This window comes from Chenopodium album, chromosome 5, assembly GCF_948465745.1.
Source record: "Chenopodium album chromosome 5, dcCheAlbu1.1, whole genome shotgun sequence".
Lineage (NCBI taxonomy): Eukaryota > Viridiplantae > Streptophyta > Magnoliopsida > Caryophyllales > Amaranthaceae > Chenopodium > Chenopodium album.
This window is the reverse complement of record NC_137838.1, coordinates 14,636,558-14,661,714: the sequence shown is the minus strand read 5'-3', so window position 1 is coordinate 14,661,714 and position 25,157 is coordinate 14,636,558. Positions and strand designations below refer to the sequence as shown.

Below are 25,157 nucleotides of genomic sequence, written 5' to 3'. Positions count from 1 at the left end.
TCATGTTTCCTTATAATACTGCATTACTGCGTATAAGTACTTTGTAGTTTTGTGCTATGAAGATTACTTAATGTCCTTTTTTCTCGTTTGAAAAATGGTGATGTTATTGGGCCAATTGACCAAATTGGTAAATAAAAAAGACCCCTAGAGACAATTTGGTAAAAAAACTTGATCCGACGACAATTTGGTAAAAAAATCTAACCATATGCGACAATTTGGTAAAAACAATAAACTCCGACGACATTTAGACCAAAAAATCTATTTTTTCCGACAAACTCTTTAAAAATCATAATTTAATTTGTTTTTGTGATTTTAAATTTATTTTTCCTTTTATAAATTTTGAATACCTATGCCATTTCCTTTTTATTTTGCTAAATCTTGATACCAAATTTATTTCCTACCCCTTTTTAAAAACATTTCGTTAATAGTAGGTATGAAACTTAAGTGAAAATTGATACTAAACATGTAATTTCTTGAAATTGTTATTTCTATAAAAAAAAAAAAGGATTGATAAATAACCACGAAAAACGAACTAAATTAGGTATTCACGAGTAATTTGTTGGAAATTTTTGTATTTTTTTGGGTAAAATGTCGCCTGAGATAATTTTATTTACCACATTGTCGCTTAGGGTTAATTTTTTTTACCAAATTGTCGTCGGAATTATTTTTTTTACCAAATTGTCGCTAAGGGTCTTTTTTATTTACCAATTTGGTCAATTGGCCGATGTTATTGTTATGTACAAAATGATCTAGCTAGTACTCTCTTCATCCCTTATTGATAGTCACTTATGAGCAATTTTCACGGGAATTAATAAACATAAGTAATATTCCTTTCGTTTTTAAATACTTGTTTCATTTCTCTATGCGCGGAGTTTTAGGGAAAATTGAAGAAAGTAATAAAATATGGAGGAAGTGGGGTTGGTGGAAGAATAAAAAATTGTAAAAAGCAAAAGTAGTGGAGAAATTGGAGGTGAGAAAATATGAAATGAATAAAATATGATATTTGTTGGGTCCACTAGGTGGTAGAAATGAATTAAATATTGGAAAAACTTTCCAAATAAGGAAATGGAGCAAGTATTTAAAAACGGTCGGAAAAAAAAAAAAGTGGAGCAAGTATTTAAAAACGGAGGGAGTAGTAAAAGTATATTGAAACATAAATTTACATTGGGTATGCAAAAAAGTAGAGATAGAATAATAAAAGTATATGAAAAAGCAAAATTATATGAAAAAGCAAAATTTACATTGAAAAGTAAAATTTGTTGGAGAGAATATTGATAAAAATCTGATATTAATTGTACTTGATAAATACGAATGAGACAATCAACTTGGGACTAAAAATAAGCCATAAGTAATTATCAATAAGGGATGGAGGGAGAAATTGTTTATTTGCTCCACTTTTATTAAAGAGCTCTCACCAAAAGTAGTCAAATTGGCTTAAATAAGTTAGAGTTTTTTTTTTTTTTTTCATACTCGCTATTTCTTATTATTTCAATGTCAAACAATTAAAAAAATTATATTTTATGTCTCATTAATAATTCCTAGAAAAGGAGAGAATATTTTATTTTGAAATCCGCATTATTGCATGAGTATACTGAAGGAATTGTGTCTTCGATAAGGAGGGATACCCAGTTAATTCCCCAGATAAACAAATCTGGTGGTATAATTGTCTTTTTAAGTACCAGTGGAGGGGTACATGCGTCTTTTCATATACTAGTTGAGATGTACATGTGTAATTTCTTCACCAAACAGTAAAAGCAAAAGGCAAACAGTAATTGAACAGCTCACCAAAAGTACTGAATAAACACTAGTACAAAACTAACCTTAAGTAACACCCAAAAAATGTTACATAAAGTGGTAAAAGTGTTATTATAGACAATAGGTAACATTTTATTGGGTGATACTTCCGCCCATGTTACCTAAGGTGTTATGTAACACTTTGGGTGACGTATGGTAACACTTTCAAAAGTGCTACTATAAACCCTCTTGTGTAACACTTTTTATATTATTAGTATCATTTTTCAAGTGTTACGTTTTATTTCTTAGGTAACATTTATTTATCTTTTGTAACATTTTTCAATCATATAGTAGCACTTTATCCGACATTATGTATCACTTTTTGAACTAATGTAACACCTTATTGAATATTAGGTAACATTTTTTAATCATTTTTTGAGACATATGGTAGCACTTCATTCGACATTATGTATCACTTTTTTCAAACTTTTTTCTTTTTTTTTTGCAAACAAATGTAACAATTTTTTTTATTGTTGTTGTTATTGTTGTTTAAAAATAATACATAATATAAATTTGTACAACAACGTAACCATGAATGAGAAATTAACGTATATGATAAACAATAATTTGAAATGAAATAATTTCATAATTCTTACAAAAAATTATCCATAAACACCAATTTTATGTTTGGTCAAACAATATAATAATCAAAACAAAAGAAAGGCAGCTTTGGTTTCTAGCTTGGAAAAAGGGACGAAATAAGAAAAAGCTCCAAATTTTCCAAAAATAGTCAACGCGATAGCAGTATGATAGCAACAGCTAAGTGGCAGAACGACAGCACCAATAATAGTACCTACAAATCGGATATCAATATATACCAGCAGACAGCAGTATGTAGCAGCAAACAGCAATAGCAGATAGCAGTGGCAGCAAACGGCAGTAGCAACCAACAGTGGCAGCAAACAGCAGTAGTAGCCACCAGTGGCAGCAAACAACAATAGCAGCCAAAACCGGCAGTAAGCAATAGTAGCAGCAATACAGCAGTAAGTCAATAATAGTACGTGACAGCAGCAGCGGTTATAGTTAGCCGAAAGCTCCAAAGTTTTCACTCCCGGGAGTAAAAGAAACAAAGTTTATCTCGATCTTGTATATGTAAGCACGCTTCTTGTGGCATCATCACTTTCCGAAGCAATCCTTCATCTTGATCCTTTTGATCCTATGTATGTGTGAAAGCATCATACATCAGACAACTAGAACAAAAATGAAATAACATAATAATATGAGTTAGTGCTTTGTAAAAGATAATGTATTAACCATTACCTCATTTTTCTCTTGTTCTCTAGAGTATACATGAGGAAAATGATCATAATTTATTTTCTATTAAGGGTGGTGGATGTGTGATCAGAAATGGAAGGGGAGGGGGAGGGGGATCTAGTTCAGAGGCGAAACTAAGAAGACATGAGCTAGAAACCTAGCATAGGCAGACTAGCAGCTATAAGTTGCTACTATCGGTTTGTTGATCTATGTCAGATATGTATCTTAACTGAAATAATGAGACTGATGTGCTATTGCTACAGGTGTTATGTCACTAATGTCATAAATACTATGTTTAGCTCATGTCATTAAAATATACAGTTACCTTGCTCATTGTAAAAATAAGTTGATCATATGAAGGATGAAAATTTGTTGTATACATGGGAGACTATGCTATAATCTCCCATCTAGATCTTGCTTCCTACAAAGAAGAACACACAAGACTGCAGAATGAATATGAGACTATAAGTACAACAGGTGGTGGGGTTGAGGTATTTTCATTTTGTAAATTAGCCTGTGTTCATGTCAATATAAACTAAGCTAGGTTGTTCAAGCTTAAAGTATTCAAAATCCTACATACAACGACTGCGCTATGGCTGCCAGAAACTAAAAGATGATATAAACAACAATAAAATCAGAGATGATCGCAACATCAATATTATGTATAAGAACAATAATTACATTTAGGATCATGCCATACTGAAGCTTACAATGTTTTCAATTTCCGTAAAACTACTTAACTATTTCATCTACTTGAAGCACTGCAATTAGTTCATTTCAAGCAAGAATGCATGGTAAATATATCAAAGTCATATATCACCTAATTCCTTGCACTCTTATCTAGACGCAATGGGAATCAATGTCAAAATATCCAAGAGTCCTGAACCAATTCAAATTACCAAATTTTACAAAGGCAAAAAGGTTTATATAGTTTAATATGGTCTTAACCAAAGACAAATAAGTTTCACTCAACCGAAAGCAATCTTAGTCTATCTGGTCAGCTAATAATCAAGTCTGATGAGATAATTCTCTAATACTCATATACATGGAATGCAAATATTAATAAAGCTTTTTGCATATATGTTGTGTTTGGAATTGCGTGTATACCTCAGACTTAGACTATTAGAAAGATTAATGTATCTCACACTTTGCTTTATTAATCTTGCATAGCTGCAATGTGTGTGATGGAAGACACATTTATTGAAGTTAGAAACATGTATGACATGATATCTTTATTTGTTCAAGTCTCGCGGCAACTTGCACACTTACAATTTGGAAGGGCTATAACAATAGCTAATTTGCTTAGCGAATAGATCATTGTGCCAGAATAGGATAGACAACAGGATGGGATTAAGCACCTCAAACCAAGCAGAATTCACAAAATTTCAATGCTGTTAACTATTAAAAAAGCTGATCTATATAAACCCTTGTAAAACTAATTAGAAATTACTTAATCTTGTGATAGTAATCAATAATCAACAAATCATAAGTTTGACGATAAAAAGTAAATATCCAAATACTAATCTATCAAAAATCGATTAAAACCGCTAATGAGAAAAGTAATAAAAACCCCTCAAATTCTTTGAAACTCTAAATCAATACCAGTTTCACCACCAGACTTCTGGAAAACATAGGTAAAACCACACTTAGGCTCTAAACCTTTATTTAACAAAACCTAAGATTTGAACTAGTAATTATATAAAAGAGCCCAAAATTTGGAATTTAAAGGGGAAAGTTTGAAGAAAATCATACCATGACGACCAATTGAAACCCTTGAATTCGAAGCACCATCGTTATCGCTCGTGACCACCTTCACTATCGCCACCACCATCGCCGCCACTTGTGAATGAGGAGGGAGAAGAGAGAGAGAGAGAGAGAGAGAGAGAGAGAGTGGCCAGGCCTATGGTGGAGTCAAGACTTAGAGAGATAAAAGAGGGGTACGGGTGGAGTCTTCTAATTATTTTGGGGATACTTGGTAAAAACCAGTGTCCATAACCTACAAGGTACGGGTTCGAACCCTTTTAAGGTGGCTTTTTTATTCTAAATTTGGTATCCATTTGTGTTTTTCTACTAGTAGTTGTAAAATATTAATTACAAGTAAAGCTTACAATTAAACTGTTAATATTATGCGAAGTATATAATAATAATACGGTCAAATGATTATTCCTAATTTAAAATTTATATATGACCAACTGGTACCAAAAATTAAAGTGTTACAATAAAGTGCTACTTAATATCAAATTATCAAAGTGTTACAATAAAGTGTTACTAAATATCAAAGTGTTACAATCAAGTGATACTAGATATCAAAGTGTTACCATCAAGTGTTACATGATATCAAAGTGTTACAAAAGTGTTACTTATGAATTAGTTAAGGTTCTAACCTTCAAAGTGATACCATTTGGTGTTACCTAAGGCAACTTTTGTAGTAGTGAAATGACCTTGCTTTTTCAATATATTTACAAAAATGTCATCAGATTAACAAAAATTCGTTTATCTGGCAGATTAACTTGTATTTTCCCTTCGATAAGTTCGTTCTTTTGGGTCGTCATCATCTGTTGCTAGACTATGAGCGATGATCTTTGAACTAGTCAAATGGTCCAAAGCCCGCTAGAATGGATCCTATGAGGTCACACACAAGGGTATTGTGTTAAACATGGTCTTGGCTGCACTCTAGTGCAACCAAGATAGCTACAACAAGTGAAGCCCAAAACGCGCGGCCCAAATAAAAAATGAACATTTAGTTAAAAAATATGAACATGAAAAAAATGAACATTTAATAACAAAAAATGAACACGTTAAAAAAATAAACATTTAATACTAAAAAGTGAACATGTTATAAGGAAATGAGCATTTATTAAAAATGAACATTTAGTTAGAAAAATGAACATAAATTTGGTCGTGGTCGTGGTCGTGGTCGTGGTCTAGCCCTTATAATCATAAATTTAAATTTGGTCTAGCCCTAATAATCATATATTTAAATTTGGTCGTGGTCTAGCCCTAATAATCATAAATTTGCTAGACCAGGACCTTAAAAATGAACATTTAGTTAGAAAAATGAACACATAAAAAAAAAGAATATTCAGTAATAAAAATGGACACGTAAAAAAATGAACATTCAGTAATAAAAAGTGAACATGTAAAAAAAAATGAACATTTAGTATATTAGAAATGAACCTTTATCATACCACCATAAAATTGGGATCATATACATCGGAAATTCTCCAACTTAAAGGCAAATTCATTGTACATATCATATACTTCTTCATCACTTCTTACTTGTTTCTTCACTAATTCAGAGTCTTTGTCTTCTACAAATACAATTAATCTGCACTCACTAAAATATACCAAATAATCAGAATTTTCATAATCATCACAACATATGTTCATAATAATTCATATGCTTCTTCATCACTTCTTACTTGTTTCTTCACTAATTCAGATTCTTTTCCTTCCACGAATACAATTGATTTGTACTCACTAAAATATAACAAATAACAACAAATAATCAGAATTTCCAATCATAATCATCACAACATATGTTCATAATCATCACATTATATGTTCAAAATGATTATTTAGAATGTTCATAATGTATAATCATTAATATAATAGTTAAAAATATAAATTATCACTCTATATGTCATTTGCGTTCATAATCAATAACAAATATGTTCGTAATAAAAAATAACGAAACATATATGTTCATAATAAATATGGAAATTGTTCATAGTTTCAACAATAAATGTTCAAATAATTCAACTTTCAACCTAATGAAATGAACATTTCATAAAAATATATGCACTTTAAAAAATGAACAATTAGTATTAAAAAATAAAAATGTACAAAAATTGAACATGTAAAAAAAATTTATGAACATTTAGGATATTAAAAATGAACATGATTTTCACATAGGTTCAAATTCATTGTATATAATTATTAAAGAAAAAAAATAAAGATATAATAAATTGTTGAAATATGTTCAATTTTTATGTACTAAATGTTCATTTTCAATGTACTAAAAGTTCATTTTCTAATAGATGTTCATTTTTAAATTACTACCTGTTCATTTTTTTTTTTTACAGAAATTATACTCAAGTTCGATCGTAATTATTTTAACTCCAAAAAAGTTGAATATAATCAAATTAATCTTGATTCATCATAGAGAAAATAATTATTGATTTTTTCTTCAAAAACGATAATAATTATTTATTTTCCATTGAAAAAATAGTTATTGATTTGTAACATGATTGAGAATCTAAAAACCACCAACAAAAGAGAGAGAAAGAATACCAAGAATTTAATTATTTTCAAAAAAACAAAATTAAGCAATTCAATTACTATTCACATCAAAATCAGAATACCAAGAATTAAAATTAAATCATAAAATCAAAAACCAATTTATCAAGAGTATATTGAAACTCATCAAATTATAAATTCAAAAACAATTACAAACTCATCCAAAGTCTAACTTAATTAAACTAATTGTAAACAACACAAAAACTAACCATCATTGATGATCTCATTAAGATTAACAACCAAATCCATAGTGTTGCATATAACAGAGGAGAGAGAAAATGTCAAATGAAATAGAAGAAAGAGGAGAGAGAGAATTTCGAATGGAAGATGGGAGAGAGGAGAGAGAAAATTGAGATCAAAATTATTATTATGAAAGTGAAGAAAGAGAATCATAAAAAATGAAACTTAAAGAAGAAGATGAATTATTCAGTGGAGGCTGCGTTTTGCCTTGGTGCAACTATCTTGGATGCATTAGAATGCAGCCAAGAATTTTAACTAATCATGAAATGGATTGGTCTAGCATAGTTAGATTGGAATTAGGTTTTGGACTTTTGACATGAGCTCTTATTTAGAGATGAGATCTATAAAAAAGATCCATGCCTAGGGTTGTTTGCAAGCAGTCATAATTCACACACAGTATATTTTGACATCAAGTCAACCAATCCCAAAACCCTAATTCCTCTCTCTATCTCACGGCTATCTCTCTCATCCCTTCGTCCGGCAGCCACCCTTGGTGGCGCGTGTGGTGGTTCATGGCGGTTCGTTACTCGCTCTTCTCCATAGAAGGTCAATTGAAGGGTTCAATTGCAGCTAACTAGCATTAGTGGAGGTCTTAATCTGTGCCCGTGGACCAAGTAGAGGAATCACGCTTGGGGTTCTTTATCTCCTATTTTTCTTGCTCGATCGCACGTGGAATCACGCTTCAAAGGTACAATTATATGTTCTTTATGTGTTATGCATTAGATATTGGGATTAGGTACTTTATGAATATGATTCATGTTTATTCCGCAATTAGTACCTATTATCTCTTACATATGCCACATACCTCTTGTGGTGAAATGGTGCACTCTTGTTTTGGACGATCTTGTTAGAACGCACTATTCGCAAATGTGCGTGTTTGGAGTTTAGACTTTTGGATGGATATGAAAGGGGACAACCTATACCATTTAGACCTACATAGAAGTATATTTTTAAATATTTAAATTTGGTAATTTTATAACTTTTACATGTGGGTCGATGTAATCAATATTTATCTATACTTAATATTTCTTTTTTGGGTAATTATGTATGTAATCGGCTACATATAAGCATATAATCATGCAATAGTCAAATGAAATTAATGTTTATTTGTCTTAATATTTCTTTTTGAGTAATATATATATACATGTAGTCCATCTACATATAAAAGGGATAAGCATTAAACTAATTTCGTTAACTGGTACGAAGTATTAATACGAGAAATCATGCTATAAACACGCGTGAATCAATATAGTTAATGTATATTAATTCTCAATATTTTCTTTTTATACTTCTAATATTTTCGTTAAAAAACTTCTTAAACGTAACCCTTACGACTTTGTTTAACAAGTTTCTTTACACTAAGGGTTTGTTCTCATTGATTGAATTGAATTGAACTGAACTTAACTTATTAGAGCTGAACTGAACTGAACAAAGCTGAGGTGAACTAAACTGAATATTTTATAAGAGAAGGAAATTAGGAGCTGAATTGAACTGAACTTATTAGAGATGAACTGAACTGAACTGAAATGAAAATAATCGTATCAGAACAGACCCTACATAAGAAGTTTTTCATATACTCCGTCCGTCCCCTTTTGATAGTCCCTTATGGACAAATTTTAGTCCCAAAATGTTCACCCCATTTGCTTTTTCCAATAACCATTAATATTAAATTTTTTTACCAAAATTCCCTCCAATTTGCAATAATATTTGTGCAAGTTTAACTTTCCTATGTAATTTTTGTTTTCCCGTGTAATTTTATTACTTTCTCTCTCTACTTTTTTGCATACTCAATGTCAATTTATTTTTTCAATGTAATCTAACTATTCTTATTTGTATTTATTAATTCCCGTAAAAAATACCCATTAGGGGCTATCAAAAGGGGATGGAGGGAGTAACAAAGACCGGAAATAAGTTCTCGATACTCGAATTAGTCACGGGAAAAACCGTAAAAGGGTTCATTTATTTTATAGTTACGTACAATCAGTCAAGCAAAAGAGTACAAAATCAAATGTTGGGTTCGAAATATGTTGGTGTCAAAAAAACTCAAAACAAAAAATAAAAAAATAAAAAATTCCAAATTATTTAATTGAATCTACGGTCAAAGTAGTAGTCATACACAAACACACGCGCACACTCACTTTCTCTCTCCTCCGCCGTCAGCGCCACCTGACGCCGCCTTCTCCGCCGCCGCTATCGCACTCTACGTCGTTGCGACGCCGCCATTTTCGACCACACCATCGACTGAAACAGGCGACGACACTGCTGGATTCTCTCTTCTCAAGTTGCATCCTCTGAGTTTGCATGTCGTAAATTCGCCATTTTTTGTTTGTGAGGTTTGTGAGAAACCCTAACTATTTTCCCCCTTTTGTGATTGTTAGAATTCTTGTTTTTTCGATGAATTTTGGTCTGAGTTTGCATGTATGTTTGGTGTCTAATTTTTTGTTGTCGTTGAATTATAATTTTGATTTTGGTGTCAATTTCTTGTTAATTCTGTCGCTAATGTAGGAAATTGGTTCAATTAGGACTACAATTGAATTCTTTGTTTCTGTCAAATGTTATTCCGGTCAAAGTCTGTTTCGGTTCGGTCCGGTTTTTGGCATTGTCAATGTTGTTCAAAAAATTTGTTCAAGAAAGCTTTAATGTTGAGCCATCTTGAGATCATCACTTGTTTGCGTAACTTTAATACGTGTGAACTAGAATGTGATGTACTACGTACTCGTATTATATTGGACTGTTGGAGTTCTGGGCTAATTTAACAAAATCGAGTAGCGAATGGCCTGTCTTTACCTGTTCAAGATGTAGGAACGTATTGTCTTTGGCGTTGCAATGAGCATCTTGGTGCTTTTGTTTGATGATATTGTTTTGTTGTTGTCAATATGGATGGTTAAATTGAATGTCGCTCATGTTGTAGGCAATTTATTAGTTAGAATGTGTTTCCTCAAAAAAAAAAAAATTTAGTTAGAATGTGCCATTCACATATAGTGTGCTTGGATGTGAAAAGTTAGTGGGAAATGAAGGGGAGATAGGTTGAATGAACGACCCATTTTTGTCTTGTTTTGGGTGTGGAATGAGATAGGAAAGGTATTGATAGGTATCCAAACTTAATGTAAATTAATTTTAATATTCTCCTATTTTTTGTGTTTTCCCGTGATGGGGTGATCGCTTTTTGCTCATAAATCAAATTGTCCTACTTATCTGGTACCAAATGAAGGAAATCCAGGATGTGTGCTTTGCTAATACAGTATGGCGTTGTTTGGTGCCTTTTTCCTTCTATTAATAGTACTTTTTATAAGTACGATGCTCGTATTCCTTATATTAAATGGTTAATCCACTGTATTCTTAAAATTTTTTGTCTCTTTAATTTCATCCGAAGAGTTAAAGTAATCAGAGTATATTTTTTTTTTTAAAAATTGTTTGTCTCTTTTTTGGTTGCTTCACTTGCATGTGTTTGTTTTTTTTTTCAGGAATCTCAAGAAAGTGCTCAGGTTGTGTAGTTTGGGGGATCACCAAGTACACATCTTGAGCACTGTTGCTAATATTGTGTCTCATGATGGTATGCTCTCAAATTTTCTGTTGATTTAATAGATGATACATCATGTCCGCAATATGTTTTTTGGCTAATATATGTATTTGTAACTATTTTTTTCTGTGGCTCTTTCAGCCTAAGGTTTTAAACATCTCAGATACAGAAAGTTTATCTGATGGGGAGGATGAAAACCAAAGCATACGTGACATAGATGGATTGGGATTTGAAATGACATCGGAGGTTGCAGAGCCAAGGCATCTTGGGGTAATGTGAAATTTTTTGTTGTTCACTTATTCTAAATGTTGAATGGAGATATTGCAATCTGTTAAATTGTCCCCCCTCTTGCACTTGTAACCTCCTGTACTCCTAACTGTGATATATGTATGCAAGTTCCAAAAGTAACATATCAACATTATGATGGTTTTTCCTGGGTTAATAATTTAGTGGTCATGCCAATGACAATATATTTACTATCTTTTACATACGTGGTTCTAAGTTTTGGGGACTTGCTTTTCTTTGCAACAAATTTTAATTGCACTGATGTTGTGCAAATTTGAGGATTTGGACTCATGTTTCTGGATCAGAAGGTTTCTTTCAGGATATATTAACGTCTTTTTTTGATATCATATTTCTCAGGAAAATGTTGCCAGCTCATCGGGAACTAATTTGAGATCTTCTTTCATTGGCATGGGATTTACTCCTTCTCTAATAGATAAAGTGATTAAAGAAAAAGGTAACAAATGTGATTTTATCTTCGTGAATATTTATGCAATGTATGCTGCAATATGTCAAATTAGAAAAAGGAAGTTGCAAGAAGAAATTGACCTAGTATTAGCTAATTCTGTTTGTGAATATATATTTATGTGATTATTACTGATAAAATATATCTTTCTGAAAACCATAGGGGAGGAAGATGCTGGCTTGTTGTTGGATACTCTCTTTGCATATTCAGTAAGTAAGAATGTTTTGTTAGCTCTTTCTTGTATGGTTTTTTGGTTGAGGGTTTGTTTATTTTGTGCATTTGATATATAATTTGCATGACTGGCTATTAAGGGATTTCCAAGCATAGCAATTTTGTCTATCATTTTCTTATCATATTTTGCTTTTCCCTTTACAAAACTTGTGTTAAAAATCCTATAATGTTGACATACCTATACACTTTCCTGCTAGTTATTTATTATCAGTATTCAGGAAAAACCTGCAGGTGGAAATTCAAGAATTGCATTGATTTGTAATTTTAAAGCAATATCATGTTTTTTCCCCCTCTAATTTTGTCGCATGATTTTTTATGTATAACTTTGAAATTATTAGGGTTAAATAATCTACCTCTTTCGTTCTTTAAATATTGCACCATGGGGAGAGGGCACAATTTTTTTTAGTGGGAAAAAAGAAGAGAGAGAAAGGAAAAAAAATACAAATTTGTCCATGTGATTGTAAATTTGTAAGCATAAACTAAATAAACAAGTGGTAAAAGTAAGGGTATATTGGGTATATTAGTATATGCAATGTGAACAGAGGTATTTTTTTTTACCTAAAATGGGTGTGGTGCCTTTTTTTTTTTTTTTTTTTGGAATTTTAGCAAAAAACCACCTTTTAAATCTTATTTTTTTGCATATAACCATCTTTTAAAAAAATGTTGCAAAAGACTACCAAATCTAAAAATTTTGTTGCAAATTACTACTTTTTTAGCCAAATTTATCAATTGTTTTTGCAAAAAACCACCTTTTAAATCTTATTTTTTTGCATATAACCATGTTTTTTTTTTTTTTTTTTTTTTTTTTTTTTTTTGCAAAAGACCACCAATTCTAAAAATTTTGTTACAAATTACCACTTTTTTAGCCAAATTTATCAAAAAAAAAAGTTGCAAAAGGCCACCAATTCTAACAATTGATAAATTTGGCTAAAAATGTGGTAAGTTGCAACAAAATTTTTAAAATAGGTGGTCTTTTGCAACATTTTTTTTAAAAGGTGGTTATATGCAAAAAATAAGTTTTAAAAGGTGTTTTTTTTTTTTTTTTTTTTTTTTTTTTTGTGTCCAAAATTTCCTTTTTTTTTTTCCCTAACCTGAAAAGCTCTTTTAAGAAGCTCTTTACCAAACACTCCAAAGAGCTTTCTGAAATGGTCAAACATCTTTTTTGGCTCCAAAGGCTCTTTTTACTCCAAAAAGCTCCTAACCAAACACCTTCATAGTGGCTAGTGATGTATGCTTTTTTCTGTTATTTTGTTGTGTGCTTAGCAATGGTGGACCTTTCTTTTTCTCAGCTAAGAATTTATTATTTAAATAGATCACATGAGATATAATGGGGATTTACTGGGCTTGATAGCAATTTCCGTGTTGCATTTTACTGGATAATTGTGGAAGCTCTGGGTGTTCTAACTGAACAGGGTAAGTATTTGGGTATACATGAACTTGTTTGGTGCTGTCCCTGGAAAATCATAAAGTTCTGCGACATAGTCCCATGGCCCATGAATGGTGATTGGTGAGCAGCAAGTATATGGGATAGAGTAGTCTACCCTTTTTTTTTTTTTTGTATTACGATGTACAACTGTGATATTGATGTCAAACGCCTCATTACATTGTTTGTATTTCCGTCACAAACAGTTATTGTCTTTTTGGGATTATGGGGTAATTTGAAAGCTTTAAACATTGTAATTGGTAGTTCTGTGTATTTTTTATTAGTTGTACAAAGTTGTTTTTATGTGGATCTCGTATCTTTAGTTTTAAAAAGAGTTAGACACACCAAGGTGCTAAGGATCCTTGGAGCCTAGGCGAGGGCGCATGCCTTTTGTAATTGAGGCACATTTTTTTAGTTTGAATTTTATTTTTAATTTACTGTTTTTCTTGTGTTAAATTTTTACGGGGTACTACGTATGGGATGATTAAATGGCTGATGGGTGCCACAATTTCAGCTTCGTCATTTTGTTTTCTCTGTTTTTCTCAGTAGAGGTATTGATATTGAAAATTATCTGCTTAACATCGGGATCTGAGATTCCAACAGTGTGAAATACTTTCCAAATAAGAGGATGATGAGAGGTTTTGGTTTTTGTTATAATAGTGTAGAACTCTAATCGAATTGTTTAAACTAAATTAGTTCCGACCAACATCCACTTTGAATTAGTTTTTAAATTTTGATCACCTAGTGTTTTATCTATCATGTTAGTAATAATTTGTCTTGCTAACACCATGATACCTGGCTTAATTATTATGCTGGTGTTAGTTGCTGACAAGTGGAAAAGACAATGCTTAAGAGAATCTTAGAAAAAAGAATAGAAAATGAAGGTGTTATGCCATCATGCATGATGTAAATAGAATTTATAATGATCTATTCATTCCTTTTCCCTTGGTTGCTAATGCGTCAAAACCTTTGTCACTTTGTATTATTCATTGGTAGTTTTTCTATATTTTAAGCTACAATGGCTAATTATACATGTTTTTTTCCCTTCCTATAGGCTGATCAAAAGTCAAATTCTGAATCATCAGATTCGTTGGGTCCATTGGTTGATGAATGTAGTTACAACAGAAGCCCACCTGTGCCTGATGCTCAGAATCATGTAGAGAAGGTATTTTATAATTGGTTTGTCTGCATCTTTGGAAGTTCTCGATGTGTCCTATTAGGGCTTTTGTGAATTCATTAGATTCCAAGGGAACTTCTTAGTTCTATTTTAGCTCTTAATGTGAACCTATACCTCTACTATCCATTTTATGGTGTAATATTCATGTGCCATTACTTTACTTTTTATTTAAATGGAATAAGTTACAATGGCTCACTATTTTACGTTGCATCTTAATTAGTGTGAGTTTGAAAATGGGTACCGCATGCCGAGGACAAGGGGAAAGTTTGGGTTCCATACATTTTACCTTCATTACCCTGCATGGGGTGAGATCCTCCTTTAGAAGCATTAGGATAATATTGATGTTGATATACAAATATGAACCTATCTCAACCATCCAAAATGTGCGACAAAGGTTAATTTCCCTTTGTACAAAGCATTCTATTAATATTATTATGATAAAAAAAAGAGACACAAAATGAGATAAATGAGCTAATGAATTGCCACCTTCCTTTCTAATTCATAGATTATTCAGGCTACGGCCTTAGTATGCGTCGGTGACATTGCAGTTGTGAGATGATGTTTCTGCAAATTCAAACTATCATAAATGTGATTGCAGGCATTGCAGCTGCAATTTTTTCTGCATGCTTTCAAGTTTCAATCTAAATGACCTATTTTAAATAGGTTGTAAAATCATAATTCTCAATGAATGAACTTACATATGGTAAATTTTATTAATCAATCTTCCTTAGTATAAGAACAGACTAGGATACGTGACCTGTAAAGTTTAATGTTTGATGAGTGTTGACAAAAAAATTTGCTTATATCCTCTATCTAAACGTGTCTCTTCTCAGTAGCAGATGATTTAATTTGTTAATATATTAGATCCAGATAATAACTTATGAAGCTACATTGGTATACTTTCCCTATCATGTCTCATCTTTGTCACACTGAGTCAAGCTTATCTTAACTTTGTCTCATTTTCTTTTGTTATACACAGACTCTGCAAGGAACAAAGTCTATGTCATCATCAGAGTCATTGGATAGCTTGTTTGATGATGATAAAGATGTAGAAGCCATTACATCTGCAGAATTTCATCCAAAGCAGGTAATCTATGGTTATGTTTTTTTAGTTTGTTTTTCCATGGCGTGACTCATTATTCTACATAGTTTTGCAATGAAAAAGAATGAATGGTACACAACATAGGAGCAAAGGAACAGTGATCAACTTGCCCATGGTTTTGTTTTTGTAGTTTGTTTTCTCTTTGTGGAGTGAGTAATTTATTATGTAGTTTCTACTATAAGAAAGAATGAATAATACTAACGTTGAAGAATAGCAATTGTCCTAAGGTTACACATGTTTTTTAGGAAAGGAAATACTGATGAATCTTGCCACGTAGTATGATTTAGGTAAATGGGTGAGTAAATTATGCAGTGAAGTGGATGCCTAGAGTTTGAGTCTTCTACTATCTTATTTATCTGTATGAATTGACATAGAAATACTGCACTTAACAGTTTGAACAGACATTCCTGCTGAGTTATGTATTTGTTTTGTTTTAGGGAAATATTCTATCAGATGGCTTTAGATGCCTTTATTATTTATTTATTTATTTATTTTATTTTATTTTTATGTTTTAAATCTATTACTACTTGCACTGTCAATCTGTCGTTATCATTGCTATACCCTGTAGTTATAGTAGTTATTTTTTCACTTCTTTCTTTCTCTTTTTGAAAAGCAAATATTGAATATATAAACAACACCAAAATGAACAACATTACTGGTTAACTCGGTTTATATGAAACTAATCAAGCAACTCTTAAAAGGCCAAGCCAACATACTTTATAATGACATTATATAAGTGATCTTGTCCCACAACAAACTAGAAGATAAAGAAGCTTGTGAAAAGGCGCTGTAGTTTTGGCCCTACCAAACTTACCATATACTTTCTCCGTTTTTATTTACTTCACCTATGGCCTTTGGCGCAATATTGAAAGAAAGGAGAGAGAAAGTGTGGTTGGTGCACATGGTTTACTTCGTTACCTTAAAGACCAGATGAATTGTTGTCCCCTCGTGAATTTTATAAGGGTAATTTATTGAATTTGGCTACCAAAAGTTTACGTGATATAGTATGAGTCAAGTTAAATGATTTTCCCATTATTGGAACGTTAGTCAAGTAAATTAAAAAACGAGCAAGTAATTGCCATAGAAGCGTTATGCCATAGCGACTAGCTAGTTACTTTTTTTTTATAAAAAAAATAAAAATAAAATTGCAACCTCAAGTAGGTGAACAAGTTACTATCAGCTCTGAAAATCAGACAAATATCAGGTGAAATAATGAACCCCTGCCTTCACTCTTGGAGCATATCATTAGTATTATTCCTTCCCAGTGCCAATGTTCACTATAGATCCTCACTAGAAGAGGAACCGTTACCTTCTAAATAAAGTTTGCTTTTGGAATAGCTGGAAATCAAGGGGCTATGATCAAGCCATCAAAAAGAAAATAGTTTGATTTAATTGGAAAGGACCTTGAAGGATTACCCATCCCCATTATTTGCTTTCTAGTTGAACAAGATTTAGTTCAATCTTGCAATGATGATTTCTTCATGACTTGTCAGTTAGTCTAATAAAATTCACTTCTGGTTTGTGTTTGTAAGATACTGTCAATGAGTGCTTAGGTGGACCATGGTTTATAAAATTTACTCCCTTATTTCTCCTTTACAACAACCATCCATTGTGCACCCTCCATTGCCCAAGAAGATTAATAGATTAAGTTAACATATCTAAAAAAAATAAAAACGTAAAAGGATTGAAATTGATTTAAAACAAACTTACCAAAATTTCTCAAGGTTGAGAGAAAGCCACTCACAAATGCTTGACTTTAGGAATTTGAAGATGGCCATTGAGATGCCGGAGTCTTCTTGGTTGAATTTGACCTTCCAAAGGCTGGTATGCTGTCTCCCAGTAATATTGATTGTTTTTTGAATGTGTTGATGAGATTGTCTTAGAAATATATATATATTTTCCAATTATCTCCTATGTTGTATGTGCTACTCTTTCTTTTTACTCAGCTTTGCCTAACTGAAATATGTATTATTGTTTAAAAATTTCATTTATTGCTTGATGACCTCCACTAAAGTGTCTGATTTTAGTCCTTTATAAGTTATAGCGAGTGTTCTTTTGCTTTATCTACGCTTGAGTTTCACCTTTGGTCCCATTGTCCGTAGGAGCCTGATGCAGTTGAGGATCTTGATGGTGACAAGAGGGCATCATTATTAATGATGAATTTTCCTATTGCTGATGTTGACTTTGCAATCAGTAAACTTGGTAAGCTGAAGGTCAACCTTGTTATTTTATTATTATTTTTTTTATAAAGTTAATATTATAGCTCATATTGCTTTTAAAGAAGATAGTTACGTGTAATTTTGTACATATGTGGCAAAGTTTATATGAAGTATTGTTTAGAGCCAGTTCTCCTAATTAAAATAAAATCTAGAGACCAATTAGGATGTGACACATGGCATTTTAAAAATATTTATTAATGTCATTTTAGGAAGCCCACCCCACTACCGCACTACGCATTAACCTGGGATTTTTTTTTTCAGTTAATCAAAAGGTGGGACTATTCAAAGAATGAATGTCAGGGATGTTCTTTTTTTTTTTTTTTTTCCTCTATTATTTATTACTCAAAAGTCTTACTTTTGAGTTTACGGAGTAGAAATTACCAATATGCTGTTTGACACCAATAGTATATGGTAATATAGGACAGGTACTCTAATATATATTTATTTTATTTTTAATCCTTCTTCCTGAACCTTCTGGCTGCTTGAATTTATTTTATTTGCCCTAATATTATTGTTTATATAGATTTTGTGCTATATGATTGTAACCTTATTGTGCTTTCTAGGCATTTGAGACAAATGATCTATTAAATATAAAAAGTTTGTTGGGATTACTGTATTTTCTATATAAGAAATTAAAGGGTATTGAAGTATAATTTCCATACATCTGTAATTGTAAATAAATGGATTATTTTGGTGCTATAACCAGGTAAGAGTGCTCCAATCAATGAGCTAGTGGACTTCATCATTGCAGCTCAGATTGCTGAGAGTGAAAATGGTAACAGCCTGCCAAATGGTGATCATGTGGACAGTAATGAGGTGTGCTGTTTGATTATGCCGTGATATATTTTTTGAAGCTTGGTATTACAATTTTCTCTTAAAAAGTGTATGAACTAACTTACATTTTAATGCTTGAATTATTGGTTTTCTTTTATGCTGTGTGACATTTTTGAAGCTTCGTATTACAAGTTTCTCTTAGAAAGTGTATAATTGTATGTTACATCTTAATGCGTTAATTCACTGAATTGTCCATATGTCCAAGCTAGTACCCTCTGTCCCAATCTAATGATCATAGGAAGGCTTGCACAGAGTTTTAGGTGATAAACTGTTGTTGGCTTATCCATTAAATTTTAATTGAAAAGCATGGAAGATAGTGGTGGAATATCTTTTATTGAATGAGAGTGTGTGAGATCCTTACTACTTTTAATAGTGGGAAAAAAGAGGTAATAGAATATTGGTACAAGGGAGTATGAGAATTAAGTTGGGACAAGGGAGTAATCTAATGTTATACGGGGTAAACAAGTACCTAATACAAAGTGCATACAAGTATGTATACATTTGTTTGATGCACCAACACAACGTAGCTAGGCAAGACAACTAAAGAGAGAAAAAGAGCTCTCACAATTCTATTAATGATTCTGTATGGCTTTCATCTCAACCGATTAAGGTCTCCCCAGGATCCTGTATGTTGTTTTTGTGTCCTGATGGGGACCTATCCTGCTGTATCCCTTGCATTTTGGATTTATTTATTCGACTTGGGAATTGGGATTCTTGAATTAAATTAAGACCCCCACATTCTACTTTTTGTTAATGTGGAATCAAAAGATCCTAGTACGGATCTGGGATCATGTGCACTTCTTAGATCATTGCATCACAAGATCCAGAATTAGATTTCAGCATCCTTGCCATGTACAGTCAAAGGTCTGCAGGAAATGTTAATCCATCATGGGCTGGAGCAGCCTTGTGGTAATTTACTAGGAAAAAGATGTTTGGTAGATTCACAGAGTTGCATGATTTTCTTTTAATTATTAATACATTTTGAACTACAGAATTGCAGTACAGATGCTTTATTTGGAACCATGGACAAGACTCTGCAGCTGCTTCAAATGGGATTCAACGAGCAAGAAGTTTCACTGGCTATTGAAAAGCTGGGTAAGATTTCTTTATGATGTATGGTAGCTAGCTGTTTGGAGCCTTCTGTCAGAGATAAAAGGGTGTGCATATGGCTATGTACCTCTGCTATATATAATTTGAATAGGCTATTGTAATTGATTTCAAACATCACTTAAATAAATGCTTTCTGGTGTGGGTGGGTCAAAGGGTCAAACCTGGGTTTGATTTTTATTCACCGAGGGGGGCCATTTTGAACTATCTAACAATAGTAGCTGTGTGGATGGTTACGGCGAGCTTGTTGCATGTCATTGATTTTGCTTGTGACCAAAAACAAAGGTGCTCATTATTTTTTAATTTTTTTTTTCCTTTAAGGTTCGGAAGTGCCAGTCATAGAGCTTGCCAACTGCATATGTGCTAGCCAAATGGGTGAATCTTATCGCCTGAGTACTAAGGTTTCACAACTCTTTCCTTCTCGCATTTTTATGTTTGTGTATACAATATGTGTAAACTTTGTTCATAGTGAGTAAAGTTTGTGTATACCACCTATGATATGGTTATTATGGTCACTACAAGGGCTTTGAAGGCCATTTAACTCCTAGTTTCTCTTTTTCTCGAAGCCCAGTTTGTTATTTAATTTTGTGTTTTTATACTCTAACTTCACTATTTATGACTTGCTAAGAGTTAAGCTTTATACTTCACATCCTCCTCTAGAGGTAGGTCTGTCAACTCCATACAAGCTGGCTGCTGCTGCTGTTGGTGTGGACTTTGGTTACTCAAAATTTTATAACTCAGTTCATTGGTAAAGTAAATATTTCTTACTCAAGGGTGTAATAGAAATTGAGACGTTAGCATCTAAGATTATGTCAATTGTCATTCATAATCACAGTTCTACTCTTTACACTATGTTTGGATAACAATAGTGAAAGGAAAGGGAGGGAAAGGAAAGAGAGGGAAGAGAAAGGGAGGAGAGGAGAGTCGTGGTGAGGTAAGAGAGTGACCTTCCAAATCTCTCCAACAATGGAGAGATTTTGTATATTAAAATGGGAAGGAAAATGGATCCCTCCATTATCATTTCTATTCCCTTGCCATATGTGTTATCCAAATAAGGGAAATTATATCCCTCACTTTCTCTCCTAATATTTCTATCCTAACATAAGGTTTATAGTTTATCTTGATACCTCTTTAATATGTCCCTTTATTTCCTCATCCAAATAGGAGCCTGGAAGTGAGTTGAGGGATAGAATGACTTTGAGGAAAATGGATCCCTCCATTTCCCTTCCCTTGCCATGTGTGTTATCCAAGTAAGGGAAATCATATCCCTCACTTTCCCTTCCCTCCAAATTTTACTATCCAACCATAGTGTTAGGGTATATTGTTTATCTTTGATAACCTCTTTGACATGTCCCTGTATTTCCTCATCCAAATAGGAGCACTATGATAGTATTATTTATGTGTTCTATGTGCTTCTTGTGCATAAGAGAGATAAAAGAGTGAATGGAAAATAACAAAACTGGTAGCATATAAATCAACTACATGTGAGCCTATATGGAAGACCTAGAAATAACACAACTTGTCAACTGTGTCACTTCTTGAGAGGGAGGTTGGTCAGATTTTTGCTTTCCAATTTGCTCATGTATTTCCTTTGCTTGAAATTGCATATCACTTTCCAAATGGTGTGGTATTTGCTGGGAACATTTTTGTGGAAATGAACAAGGATGGGATGTTAGTACTTTCGATAATTTGTCACTCGTTTTAGGGTAGATAAGTTAGGTACATTCTTTTGTGCCTTTCATGTTAATGTGTTATTATTGTTTCTGACAGATATAGAGGTAAAAAATGGGTAGTTTTGATTGGGTCTGTTCAGCATTTGGTTAGGCGGATTAAAATCAAATTGGTGATTATGTATCGAGTGGGTATCGGGGCGGGTTTATCATTTGGATTTGTTGGGTTATTCGAGTTTTGATCGAAAGACTCTTAACTGGGTCAATTTTGCACGAGTCAGGTCACCATTGAACTTTTTCTTGATCATTTATGCAACGACTGTAGATGATGAATTTTCTGCTCCGATGTGGATTGTGACCTACTGCCGCAGTTGATTAGGCTGCATGCTATATTTTACTGTACTTTTGACAATAAAACTTTCATCGCTCTTAAGAAATGCTGCAAAAGAGAGATGTCTGGGTCTCTCTATTTTCATTTTTGAGTTAGTCACTAGTGATTTTTTTTTTTTTTTTTTTTTTTTTTTTGAGACAAATAGTTCACTAGTTTAGTGAAAGCATCAAAAGACTAGTTTTAACCTTGGCAATTGTATAGACATCGATTTTTGTTATTTAATTTGGCATTAATTCAATGAGATTTACACTTCTTTGTTGCGGACTTGTGCTTTATCAATTATTATGTTGTTAATCATATTATGCCTTTGTTCTATAATGGTTTACACACTTTTCATTCAAGTTTTTCCTAGATTAGTTCATACACTTTTTTTATTGTATCTATGCCAAAATGGGCCACTATCACAATTAACAATAAATCGTTTTCTGTTTTTATATTATTAAAAGCACCACACTCTCTCCTATCACATTTATTTCTCTCACAAATTAATACATACAATGCCCTCCCCCCCCCCCCCCCCCCCCCCCCAAAAAAAAAAAAAAAAAAAAAGTTTTCCTTTCTGAGATAGAGAGTATCAATTAGGTTTTTATTTGCAATAGTTGAAAATGTAATCTGCTATGTGGAAAGCTGTCAAGACAAGAGTTTTAAAAATAATTACTTCATATGAAAGAACATAAATAAATCATTGTAAGTGTTTGATTCAGACATTTAGTAGTGCTCTGGTCAACTTCAATTTGGGTCGTTATCAGGTATCGAATCAATTTGGTTCTTTTTCGGTCATAATCTGGTATTTAACTTTTTTTTTTTGAGGGAATATATAATTTGATGACAAGCAACCTGGTCCTATTATTGGGTCAGCTAGGTGCTATATTTTAGATGCATTATATTTGCCCTTGCACAGCATGATCAAGTATATCCTCTTCATTGTGATTGCTTATTTTGTTTTTCCCCTTGTTTTCTGTGCAGAATGCTTCGGTGCCTTCAAAGATGAAGAGTTCATCTCATGATGGTTCTTGGTATCGTATCAAGGGAATGCATGGGCATAGTGGTGGTGATATATTTGCTGTTAAATCTGAAAAATTTGATGAAGACTTTTTTTCTCAAAGGAGCAGCATGGGCTTAGGGAATATGTACGAAGGTATAAAGCCAAAGGAAGAATATTTTGATGAGCCGAGTTCTTCTATCAGGGATTTTGATTTAGCTGATATAAAGGGTAAAAGGCCAAAAGAAGAATATGAAGATTTGAGTACTCGTTCTTGCTATTCTCGGAAAAAATCAAAAACTCTTACGATTGGCAACAATCCATCCCCGCAGGGTAAAACCTTAGGTGACAATTCTGGAATACCCAAGCTATCAAGGCCGTCTGGAAGAGGTATTGATAAAGTGTTTCATGGACCTCCTTATTTCTTATACGGAAATTTTGTGAATATATCTGCCGACGAGTGGCAAAAAGTATCTCAATATTTGTATGCACTCCAACCGGAACATGTTAATACTCAACATTTTTCCGCCTTAAGCAGAATGGAAGGATACATACATAATCTTCCTACTGAAGATCGGTTCCATGTTGATCCAAAGTCGCCAATGTCAATTGAAGAAGCGATACCACACGCGAAGAAGTGGTGGCCGTCATGGGATACAAGGAAGCAATTAAGCTGTATTAATTCTGATAATGTGGGATCAACTCAAATTTGTAGTAGCTTGGGAAAGATGTTAGTCAGCTCTCGAGGTGTACTTTCAAGTGAACGTCAAACAAAAGTAGTCTATTATTGTCGTACAATGAATCTTGTTTGGGCTGGCCCACAAAAGCTTGCCCCCATGGAACCAGAACATTTGGAACGCATTCTAGGATATCCGATATACCATACAAAAAATCCTGACTTGAATTTGGTGGAGAGGCTTGAATCCTTGAAGCTTTGCTTTCAAACTGATACATTAGGATATTATCTCTCTGTTTTGAAGCCCCTATTCCCTGGTGGGATAACTCTGTTGTCTCTTTATAGTGGGATTGGCGGAGCAGAAGTGGCATTGAATCGGCTTGGAATTTATTTGAAAGCTGTTGTTTCAGTGGAGTCCTCTGAAACCAAACGTAAGATTTTGAGAAGATGGTGGCAGAATACTGATCAAGCAGGGGAGTTGGTACAGATTGAAGGTATTCAGAAGCTGACAATTAATAAACTGGAGTTCCTCATGAAAAGGTTTGGTGGTTTCGACCTTGTTGTTTGCCAAAACCCATGTACATCTTCAGAAAAAGGCTCTAAGATAGTTCCTGGAAATGGTGAAGATGTAGGGTTGGACTTCACATTGTATTATGAATTTGTTCGTGTCCTGCAACGGGTAAGAAGTATGATGGGAAGGACATGACAAGCAATAAAGTCGCTATTCTGCAAGAGTTTAGTGTAGCAGACTGGAATGGCGCTGCATAGATAACCCATTTTTCAGAGCTTGAGAATGTAATAAGCTGTCATAAATCATAATGTAACTCAGACTCTCAGTTACATTTACTGAGTGGTGAACAAATCAAATGAACATCAAATGCTTATAAGGAGCTGCTCTTCAATGTTAATCAAAGAAGCATGCTCCCCAGTTTGCTAACTAGTAATTTTTTTTAGTACTGTTCGATTAGCTGATAAATCATGTATTACTATTCAGATCTCGTATAATTATTGTTATTTCTAATCTAATGATATCCATCTTATCTTATTGTTCAAAGCCATTTGCATTCGCATTTAGTTTGTCATTGGAATACTACTCCATTTGTTCCCTATTATTTAAAAAACCTAACCACTGACCTATAATTTTCTCTAGATTTATTGCAACAAATAGGGATTTCCCTTTCTTTTCACTTGTTCTGTAAACGAGAATCAATTCATTATTTTAGTCCATTTTGTGGGTTCTAATGTGACAGGTGACATTAGATTATACCAAAGCCTAGATTTTCTTTAGCACTTTGGTTTGTCCAAATTCAAGCAATTTTTAGCTAAAACTCCTAGACAATAATGCTCTATACATTTTCCTTAGCATGCACTTTGAAGAAGAGATTAGAGAAGATAAAAGCAAAATAATTTAAAGTAAATACTTTGTAATAACCATAAAACCTCAATTCTTGGTATATTTAAGCAGTAACTTGATCATGGAATATAATGAA

At 32.9% G+C, this 25,157-nt stretch overlaps 1 protein-coding gene across 1 annotated transcript; it reads left to right on the top strand.

Moving 5' to 3' along the window:
- The first annotated feature begins 9,678 nt into the window (after positions 1-9,678).
- On the top strand, positions 9,679-24,721 carry LOC145631957 (putative inactive DNA (cytosine-5)-methyltransferase DRM3). The gene is made up of 12 exons (XM_081684193.1): positions 9,679-9,920; positions 11,052-11,140; positions 11,249-11,377; positions 11,750-11,846; positions 12,018-12,064; positions 14,564-14,674; positions 15,666-15,773; positions 17,891-17,990; positions 18,714-18,823; positions 19,834-19,936; positions 20,270-20,349; positions 22,976-24,721. The coding sequence occupies exons 2-12, from the start codon at positions 11,135-11,137 to the stop codon at positions 24,371-24,373; spliced, it is 2,289 nt and encodes a 762-aa protein (XP_081540319.1). The 5' UTR covers positions 9,679-9,920; positions 11,052-11,134; the 3' UTR covers positions 24,374-24,721.
- Positions 24,722-25,157: the final 436 nt, after the last annotated feature.